The following is a 10,756-nucleotide window of genomic DNA, read 5'->3' as shown; positions in this document are numbered from 1 at the left end:
CATATCAGAAATACTGTTCCTAATGACTGCAGTGTAGCCACCACTCAAACATACACCTTTTTCTCTTTTATATTTTGAGTTGGGATGCAGCTTTTCATCTGTTCACTTACATTTTTCAGTAAAACATTCTCTCCAGTAAACATGATACACCTCATTTTAAACAGCATTTAAACACACCAAGCGAGTATGTTGGTGGAAAATGTTCTGGGCCAACAGTTCATCACGAGCTCAGGTAAAAAACAAGAAGAAATGGTTTTTAAAAGGTGAGGTTTTCTTGAGCAGTCAGTTAAAATTCATCCTGCTCGCTGCGCTCACGGGAGGAAACCCAACGAGACACGATCAGCTCCTGAAATAAAACCCAGCAATTATTAAAGAAAAAACCCCAAAAGCTACAGAAAATCAGTGAGGGATGGGGACTGGGTCTGTAAAACTGATGTGTATTACGTGGCCACTGAGATATTTTAGTAGCTGACTGTTTGCTCCTGAAGAGAGCTGAACTCTCACACACTTTTCCCCTTTTATTTCTGACCTTACCTTAGCCCTGCCATCTCCACAGGGTTTTTAGGAATCCCTAAATGCTTACATGCACTGTATCAGCAACATTCACATTCAGATAGGAGATGTGAAATTTACAGAGATCCTGCAAAGCACTTTGCATGACTTGGGGCATGAAGCAGTTTAATTTTATTGCAGCCATGTGTGCAAAACCCAAATCAAGGCAAAGAAGAAGGCACAGTTCTCCCAAGGAGCTGTAAAAAAGCAGGAACCACTCACCTGAACCTTGATTCTCTTCATGCACTCTGGGGTTGACATCTCCTCTGCAGTCATGTCAGAAGGTCTGATCAAGTAGCACAGCATGAGCTCCTGTGGGCAGCCAGGAAACACAGGAGTTTCAGTGGGTTACGGAAGCACTGTGAAGCTCACACAGAAAATCTCACGGAAATTCCAGTCTCACTGCTTAAAGGAAAATCCTGGGAGATGGAAAGGGCTTTAAAAACAGAAGTGGCAATCAGGAAACAAGGGTCCCTCAGGTCTTGCTGTTCCTCACACAACTTTTAACATTCCTACAAGTGGCAGAACTTTCGTAATTATTATTTAACAATAATTCTTCCAGGATTCACCTGGATATTGACAAAGGAAACTTCTCTCCCACTGGCAGATCAGCATACTGTTCAGCAGGAGGATTCTCTTCCCAGCCTCACTCCAAGTCCCTGCCCTTTGGAGCCAAACTTTATCATCCCAAAGCTGGTTTTACCCCAGAGCTTGTACCTTGGAAGCATTTACAGTTGTTCTGTTCAGCCCAGACAGGGACATCCAGCTGAGGGGTCTGCGAAGGGAACCTTCAAAATTATCATCCACCAACTCAGCAATGACAGAGTAACTGGAAAACACAGCAGGCAGGACAAGTCACAGAAAGGAAACTGGCATTTTTTGAAGACAACTCAAGAACTTGGGGCTAAAAACTGGCATTAAACAATCTGCCAGCTTGCAAGCTGTGAAAGTGAGTCTTTTTCTATAAGGAAAAAAGGAGAAATACTGAAGTTCTGGATGTCCCCAGTGGTGCCTTTCCCCCCCACCCTTCTGATGTTTGTAGCATTCTCTTTGTCAAAGCCAAGCTGACATTTATAACCAATTTATTTATCTAGGAGTTCAACCTGACTAGCCAACAAATAAAGACAATTATCATCCCTTAAAAGTTCTCCCAAATTACATCAATTACTCAGACCACGTATTTTTCTAAGTCAGTATTAAAAAATCCAATTATTTTCCTGAGTCCATCATCATCTGAGTACTAAATCCACTGCAGCTTGTAATTTTGAATGCCTGTTATTTATATTCAAAGAAATGGTGTCATTTAGTTCCTCTGCTGAAAGGATTTTCACATTCCTGGTGTGAACGCAACGTATTTTGAGTGATGAATATGTGCTGAACCAGTGAAGGTGCTAAATTGGTGTGAGTGAAATTTAACTTAAAGAAATGAGAGAGAAACAGGAGTGTCAAACCTGGCATGGTAGAACGGGGGCCCCTTCCGATACAGCACTGAAAGAGAAACACCTCAGTCACATCAGAGTTTCAGTGGGTTTAACTCCAGGGCCCATCAATATTGTCAAATGTTCTGTACATTTTAATTACCAAGACAAAACTTCAACTCTTCTGAATTCTGCTCGGAGTTGGGTGTCCCAGCAAGTGGAGAGAGGGAAGAGCAGCAGAGTGAGTCAGGGCAGGGCAGTGGCAGGTCAAAGGTAAGGCAGAAGAACCAGAGGAATTAGCAGGTGTTGTAGGAAAGAGTTTAGGATGGAATTTTTTGGCAGGGATGATGAATTCAGCCAGAGCTACACACTGACCTAAAGGACTTGCTCAGCACATGCCCCAGACCGTGTCATCACTTCAGCAGCATGAAAACACCTGCTGGGCTGCACACATCCCAACCCACCTGACTGCACTGCCCGTCTCCTGCAGTAACAGGCATTACTGCACTGCTCATGCTGACACGAGCTAAACGGGGTTCTTGAGCTCCTTAGCAATGACACCACTAAATACTTCTGTAATATTAAACCCCAACCAATAATACAAAAAAGCCAAGTCCATTCTCTAGCTCCCCCAAAAAGCCCATACCAAGAAAGAGTCCTAGCAGTGAGCTCAGCAGAAGTCCAGCTTCTCTTAAATGGGATGAATGAGGTGCGTGAACTTCAATGTGAATTGGGATCTGGACTCAAACCAGTTATTCTAGAGACTGTTATGTTAACACTGCAGCAGATGTGTTTAGAAGAGGATAGAGAAAGTTGGGAAGGGAATTTCAGTGAAATCCTGTAGGAATTATGAACCTCATGAAGCAAACCAGACCTTCCAAGCTGTCTCTTCACCTCCTGAATATGGGATGTTCCTTTCCACTCATCCCAACTTCACTGCCAACCCAAAATGTCCTTTGCCAACTGCAAGCAGCAAAGGCTGCTCCAGCCCTGCAGCTCCTCACTGACTTCTTCTCTGGAGTTCTGCCTTGCCTGGAGGAGGGGTGAGCAGGAAATGATCCCATTTTGGGGGAGGTACTCACAGAGATCCGTGCCATACTTCAGCCCCACCTTGGGCACCCAGCCCTTGCCCCTGAAGTAGTGGTAGGCCATGTAGGTGGTTTTGAAATCAGGCTTCACCTCACTGAACACTTCCCAGAGCTTCACGATGCTCAGGGGCTCCTGCAAACCACACAGCAAGGTCACTGCACTGAGATGAACCAGCCATGCTCTGCTGCACAGCACCACAAATACAAATACCACAGCAGCCAAATACCAAATACCACAGGCTGCTGCACAGAGCAGCAACTGCAGACAGTAAAACAGACCCTGAATTCAAGGCAGGAACCTGCTGCTCCACTTAGTGGCTCTTTTAGGCAGTTCACAATCAGTCCCACAACACCCCTGTTAAGGGAAAGGCTGATAAATCTTCAACTAAAAGCACAGGTTTGAATTATTATGGCATTAACATGAATAATAGCTTGGTAGAATTAATGTTTAAAACTCCAAGGAATTTTACCATCTCAGGTGTGATTATTTACCATATTATTTCTCCTATATTTCCTGCCTAAGTTACAACAAAAATCCTTTCTCTGCAGACAGACAGTGCTTAATTATATTGGTCTTGCTAAACTTAAAGCTTTCAGACCTGTATTTCCTAAATAATACCGGTCTGAAAGCTTATTTCTGAAAGAAATACCATTACTTGTAAGAAAATCTTCCCAATTTCTCTGTTTGTTATTTCCTTCTCCAGAATTAACAGCACAAATCACTGCCATATAGGTCAAGATTCAGACCAAACCATACCCAGAGAAAAAGCATCCCCAGTAATCCAAAATGAATCCAATCTCTTACCTCACCATAATAAATACTTAAACATCCCAGAGCATACACCAAGAAAAAAGCCTGAAAAAACAAAAACAAACAGAGGCAGTTTAACTGATAGCTACATTCCTCTTGTAGTTTGTACACAGAGCCTTGCAAGAACAAAGGCTTCATTAAGTTTTTGCAATGTCATCCCTGCTGAAGGCGTGGTGTTAAAACTGACACATAAATATAATTAGAAGCAGCAGAATTGAAAAGTATTCATATAAATGCTGTATTCCTGGTATTGCTATATTTAAGTCCTGTCACTGGTCTCTGTGTCAGTGGGATTACTCACCTAAAGCAAATAGGATTGGACCCTATTTTTTAACCATCTCATGTAATTATCACAGCATATTAAAGCTAAGTTTAATGACTAAGACAATCCAGGTGCTTAGGAGACACAGGACCCTGTATTTTAGAAACATATTTTAAATGACAACGTAACATAGATTAAGGTTTACTTTTCACATGAAAGGCAAACTAACTTGCACTGTGCTTGACACATACCTCTTCCAGGCTGAGTTGTAAGTACTCAAAAATCCTAAATGGGTTTTTTCTGCATACTAGTACTTCCTTCTTGACAAGCTACAAGAAAAATTGACTATTATTAAAATGTTGAACTGGAAAAAATACTGAATTCTGAAAGTAGCTTTGTCTAAAAGATTAGATCATTTTTTCTTACATTCTCTTGTGCATGAGTGGAGTCATCTTCAGCACAGGAGCTGCCTTCTTCCTCCTCTTGCACCAGCACATATTCTGGAGCACATTCCCTTGAGTCCATCCCCTCCCAAGTGCTCTGCTCAGGGCTCTGCTTCCCCTCGCAGCCCCAGAGCACAGGAGGGTCGCTGTGGCAGGACCCTTCAGCCATTTCCCTGGGATGCCCCTGTTCCTGGTCCCTGGAGCCACTCCCACGATCCAGGGCTGCACCATCTCCCTCCTTGGAGCGCCCCTCCTGATGCTCAGGGCTTTGTGCTCCTTCGCTGCCAGCAGATTTCCTGCACAGTTCTGCATTTCCTGGGCCCCCTCTGCTGCAGCTGGTCCCAGTTTGTGCAGCCCCATCCCCTCCGCGGAAGGGCAGCCCCAGGGGTTTGGTGTAACTCTCCAGCATTTTGGTGATGGAGCAGCTGTCGAGGCCCTGCTCCTGCAGGACACTTTGAGCCCACTGCACACGGCGCTGGTACCTGGGAACACAGAAATGAGGAATTCCAGGGACTGCATCCTTTCATTAACACTTTAATCCCCAGAAGGCTCAGCACACTTCACAAACACCCCCAGCAGCTGCTGGGCACAAATGTGATCAGTGCAGTGGCACTCCAGCTTTTTAGAGAGCTTCATGAACACCAGGATTCTGCTGCCTCCTGTCCTGGGCCTTTGTTTGGCCTTTCAATTTCCCTGGCAGCAAACAGCATTGCTGAGCCCTGCCAAGCTGCTGAGCAGGTTCAAGGAGCAGCAGCTTCACCAGGCAGAAAATCCCTTCTCCCAGGAAAACCTTCAGCCTGAATTCTCCATAATTTTGGAATTGGAATTGCAGGATTGAAGCAGGGAACAAAAGCCCTCCCACTTCAGCTTTTACACAGCCAAGGACTGAGAGCAGGAGCTGCAAAACTCTGCTTTAACTGCCCTGGAAACAGCAACGGCACAGCAGAAACACCAGTGGAAAATTCTCCAGCAGAAAGCACCTTATGGAAGCAACCCCCCAGTTATATCCCTGAGGAATGACAACAATCCCATCACTGACATATTTACAACTTTCAGCTACTATTTCTAATACTTTCAATCATGACAGTGTTTTTAGTGCCTTTTCAGTTCCTTCTCTTGGAAAGTAACATCAATTAATTGTTAATAACATGAATAACATTTAATGTTATTGAAATAACATTAAGTCAGTTGAAACATAACTCTCCACTGTGTGAAGGTGAAAATCTTGTATAGTATTTTTTATTTCCCTGAACAAAATCCTCAGGCAGCAATTTCAGCCCAGGTAACAAGGACATTAAATGCAAATTCTATGTGTCAACACAAGTACAAGTCCCCCTGCAGGCTCCTGATAAAGCTGGATAATTCAGGCCTGTGCTCTTTGCTATATAAAAGACACTCCTCTCTGTCCTATTATTTAATTACCATTTAATTTGCACTTGCAGGTCTCTACTGAGGCAGAGCATTTTGTGCCCCAATAAAATCACACTTTTATTGATGCTCAGTGTCTGCAAGCAGCAGTAAATGTAGCAGCATTAGTAATAATATGGTTACTGTTTTTCTCACCTAAAATTGAGGGCTGCAGGAGCATAATTTTCAAATTCAAGTGAATTTTTTAGTTATCATAAAATTAAAACCAACTGAGCAACTCACCTGCACATGTTTAATAGTTTATACATTATTTAAGCAGAAAAAAAAAAAAATATGGTCCAACACTAAGTTCTGCTAAGTGTACAAACTACCAATGTTAACTGAGACTTAAAAAAAGGTAAAATATCAAAGTATTGTAGAAGTTCAGGAGCTGCTTCAGCTACACCATAAAAATCCAATATTGAAATGGAACAGATATTTGAAATAGTCTGCCCCAGAAACTTATTTTCCTGCTCCTCACCTGAATGTTTATTGTGCTTGTAATTGTTATTAATTAATTATCCATTCTATGCATGCACTCAGCCTTGGCTTCTATTCAGCAATCAACACCTACAAGCCTCCATGAAAAACCACCCTGAGTATCACCCCTACGCTATTTCTACTTCTTCTAAAGTGATTTATAAGTGAAATAATGAGAAAAGAAATACAAGCAAGTCACCCTCATTATTTATACAGCCAACAACCTGAAACGCAGTATGAGAAATATAAACTAGAACAATCTGTTTCCTAAAAATACCAAGAAAAAAAAAGCAAATTCACTTACTTTTGAGATGTAATTATGGGCATGTTTGTCTTAACACCTGTGTAAAGAAAAATTATACATTGTTTCATCAATGTAAAGATGGTTTTGTGTGATTTTGGTCACTGGGTGATCTGCAGCCTGGGAATTGTCCCCATTTTCAGTCCTCAAAGCCACTTCGGTCCCACTTTTCAAGCAGGGACACAGCAGAACCAGGAAAGGTACAAATGTAACAGCCTGCACACAGAAGAACTAAATACACTTATTTCTCCTGACAATTATGGAGGGACAGGATAAATCCAGTGATGGCCTCTGAGACTTCACTGTCATGGGAGAGGTGAGTGAAAAATGAGTTTTTGCATAAACAGCCAAGAATGACTGGGTGTGACCGGCTCCAAGCAGACTGAAAACTTCACCGATCCTTCCCTCATCATTTCAGGGACACTGAAATCTGCAGGTTAAACCCAAGGAAAATTAGGGAAAAAGAAACCCCAGGACGACCCCTTTAATTCAGTCTTCCCAAGCAACAACTCAGTGAAGGTTTGGGAGAAGGCACTAAGGAATTATCCACATGGATGTCACATTCCTGGATTTTTCCTAGGCACGACAGAGGGGGAGAGAGATATCCTTCACCTGATCCAATCCAGCAGATTATTCTTCTGCATGTAATTTATAAAAATATACCTTCAATAGGCGAGGAAAGGTGAGAAGAGCTACCAGAGCAGTGTGAGGTCAAACAGCCCCCACTCACCTCTCCACTTGACCGCCAGCAGAGGATCTGAAATGCTGAACACTGGCCGGCTCCTGGACAGGATCCCTTTTCCAAAATAGCCCTGCACAGGACAGCAAAAACCCAGATTATCTCGTGGCATAAAAATTAACTTCTCTCTCAGTTCTAAAATGTGGAATGGTGAGACCAGCTGGAACAGCTGAGCTCCTGCAGCATTTCAGCCCTGCCTAAAGCTTGTTCAGCTGCTGGTTCAGTATCAAACACCTGATTTAACCAAGTGTTTAAATCCCATTTAACCTGGAGAGTGTTGGGTCTTTCCCCTGAATTCTAAATATTTGTCAGCCAAAACCTCCCAGCAAATGTTTGAAAACAACGCCTGAAACCAAAGAGATACCACTGCATTAGAATGGTACTCAGACACAAAAAACTGAACACAGCTTGTTTCACACAGGAATAAATCACTCTGATGTTAAAAGAATTATACTTGTAAAACATTAATATTTCAACCCCCTGAGCTTTAAAAACAAGAAAATGCTTTGAAAAGTTGCACAAAATGTTGAAAGGAGACACAAACATGAAGGCTTTGCAGCTGTTTCTTAGCTCACAATGTCACTTCATTCCAAAATTCATTTGCTTGGATAAGAAAGACTTTTCCCATTTGATGCAGAATATATTTTTTTGTACTGATTTCAGGTGAGAAGGGAAATACGGAGAATCACAGGAGGCTGAAGGGGCAGGAAAGATAAAGGCAGCAGATTTGAACCAGTATCATGTTTCACCTGCATTTAAAACACTACAAATATTGTGCAAACAGGGTGCAGCACCTTGTTGTAGAGCTGTTCAATATCCTTGGGGTTCCTCACAATCACGTTGTTGTTAATGATCTCAGCCTGGCAGAGTCTGAAATCCTTCCCCCCCACATCCACGGGAAAGGGAGCCTCGTAGGACTCCAAAACTCTTCTTTTCCTTCTTGGGGGGTGAAAAACTGCTTCTGCCATGTCTTAATTTATTCTCCTAAGAAGTGGAAAGAAAAGATTTAACACTTAGGAATCAAGGTTCACCCATTTTTTTGTATTTCAGCAAGACCCCTCCTACAGCAGCAAATTCTCCGTGGATCCTTCCGGGTGACACAGGTTTAATGCTGCAACTCTGTCCCCAAACAAACACAGGCAGGGACGTGCTGGAGATCTCCGATCTGCCTCTGGGGCATCCCCTGCACAGCACACAGGGCTGCTCCTCAGCCCAGAGCTCATGAAGGAAACGCCAGCAATAAAAGAGTAGAATCCATTCAGGAATATAGCAGAGGAATGAGCACAAAAGCAGAAACCATTCAAGTGCTTAAATACGAGCCGCTGTGAACAGTGTGAGCTCCAGCAGCGTTCGGGCAGCGCTCCCACAGCGGGGTGGGGCTGCGGGGCTGTGTGCGGGACCGGGGGATCCCGGGGGTCCCTTCCAGCTCCGACACCCTGGGGCTCCGTCACTCTGCAGGACAGCCGCGGCCTGGCAGGATTCTCCGCTACACCGGGATCCGCTGTGCCGAGGGACGGCGGGCAGCCATCCCCTCAGGGCTGTCCCGGATCCCTCAGGGCTGTCCCGGATCTCCTCAGGGCTGTCCCGGGATCCCTCAGGGCTGCACCGGGATCCCTCAGGGCTGTCCCGGGTCCCCTCAGGGCTGTCCCGGATCCCCTTAGGGCTGCCCCGGATCCCCTCAGGGCTGTCCCGGATCCCCTCAGGGCTGCACCGGGACCCCCTCAGGGCTGCCCCGGATCTCCTCAGGGCTGTCCCGGATCCCCTCAGGGCTGTCCCAGGATCCCCTCAGGGCTGGACCGGGATCCCTCAGGACTACACCGGGATCCCCTCACGACTGCCGGGGGAGCCCCGCCGGGACGGCCGGGCCCTGCTGCAAGACCCGCATCTGGCCCGGGGCGGTCCCGGTGGGTTCGGGGGGCAGCGTCCGGTCCCGGGGTGTCCCGGTGGGTTTGAGGGGCAGTGTCCGGTCCCGGGGTGTCCCGGTGGGTTTGAGGGGCAGTGTCCGGTCCCGGGGTATCCCGGTGGGTTTGAGGGGCAATGTCCGCTCCCGGTGGGTTCAGGCAGACCGAGCCGGGCCGTTCCCGCCGCCCGCGCGCGCCACGCACCGTCACTGTCACCGTCACCGCCGCGCCGCCACCGCGCCTGCGCACTGAGCCCGCGCGGGAACGGCCCCGCCCAGCCCCGCCCGGGGGACCCGCCCCGCTCCCCGTACCGGTCCCGCTCCTTCCCCGCCCATCGGTTCCGCTCCATTCCCGGTCCCGCTCCTTCCCCGCCCATCGGTTCCGCTCCATTCCCGGTCCCGCTCCTTCCCCGCCCATCGGTTCCGCTCCATTCCCGGTCCCGCTCCATCCCCGCCCATCGGTCCCACTCCGTTCCCGCCAGGGGGTTTGGTCCTGCTCCGTCTCCGGTCCCGCTCCATGTCCGGTCCCGCCTCAGCCCCGCCCGTGGGTCCCGCCCCGCTCCATCCACGGTCCCGCTCCATTCTCGCCTGGGGGTTAGGTCCCGCTTCGTCCCAAGCCCAGAGGGAGATCCGGTCCGTGCCGAGGGGTTCCGGTCCTGCTTCACCCCCGCTCCATCCCTGCTCCGGGGGAGGTTTCGGTCCCGCTCCATCCCGGCCGTGCGGGCCCGGTCTCGCTCGGGTGTCCCGCCCTGGCAGAGGTGGGGCCGCGCTGTCCCGGCCCCGAGCGAGGGATGCTCCCGGCAGGGAGGGACAGGGAATGTGCTCCGCTGCGGGGAACTGTCCCCGCCGGGATGCGGTGATGTCTCCGCCGGGATGCGGGGCTGTCCCCGCCGGGATGCGGGGATGTCCCCGCCGGGATGCGGGGATGTCCTCGCCGGGATGCGGGGCTGTCCCTGCCGGGGACAAATCACGCGGCTCTGGCCAAGGGAGAGAAGCTTTTGGAGTGAGCGATGAGCTCCTCGGGCAGGAGGCACGCGGAGATGATTAATTAGCGGTGTGAGGACGCAGGGACAATGTTCCGCTCGTTCGGCTCCGGGACAAAGCCCGAGGCTCGGTGGGGATGCGGGGATGTCCCCGCCGGGATGCGGGGATGTCCTCGCCGGGATGCGGGGCTGTCCCTGCCGGGGACAAATCACGCGGCTCTGGCCAAGGGAGAGAAGCTTTTGGAGTGAGCGATGCTGATGTCCCTCCCGGGGACAAATCATGCGGCTCTGGCCAAGGGAGAGAAGCTTTTGGAGTGAGCGATGAGCTCCTCGGGCAGGAGGCACGCGGAGATGATTAATTAGCGGTGTGAG

General features: G+C 48.0%; 1 protein-coding gene across 1 annotated transcript; it reads right to left on the bottom strand.

The window, feature by feature from the left end:
• Positions 1-151: 151 nt before the first annotated feature.
• Positions 152-9,842, bottom strand: TSEN2 (tRNA splicing endonuclease subunit 2). Its single transcript, XM_041459132.1, has 12 exons — positions 9,607-9,842; positions 8,296-8,485; positions 7,493-7,574; positions 6,766-6,802; positions 4,558-5,056; positions 4,383-4,460; positions 3,864-3,914; positions 3,053-3,191; positions 2,004-2,040; positions 1,270-1,381; positions 775-864; positions 152-346 (listed from the first exon to the last, which is right to left on the bottom strand). Exons 2-12 carry the CDS (start codon positions 8,467-8,469, stop codon positions 287-289), a joined length of 1,359 nt encoding a protein of 452 aa, XP_041315066.1. The 5' UTR covers positions 8,470-8,485; positions 9,607-9,842; the 3' UTR covers positions 152-286.
• Positions 9,843-10,756: the final 914 nt, after the last annotated feature.

This window comes from Pyrgilauda ruficollis, unplaced genomic scaffold, assembly GCF_017590135.1.
Source record: "Pyrgilauda ruficollis isolate IOZ18807 unplaced genomic scaffold, ASM1759013v1 scaffold131, whole genome shotgun sequence".
Lineage (NCBI taxonomy): Eukaryota > Metazoa > Chordata > Aves > Passeriformes > Passeridae > Pyrgilauda > Pyrgilauda ruficollis.
Note: the sequence above shows the minus strand (reverse complement) of the source record. Positions and strands in the feature narration are given on the sequence as shown.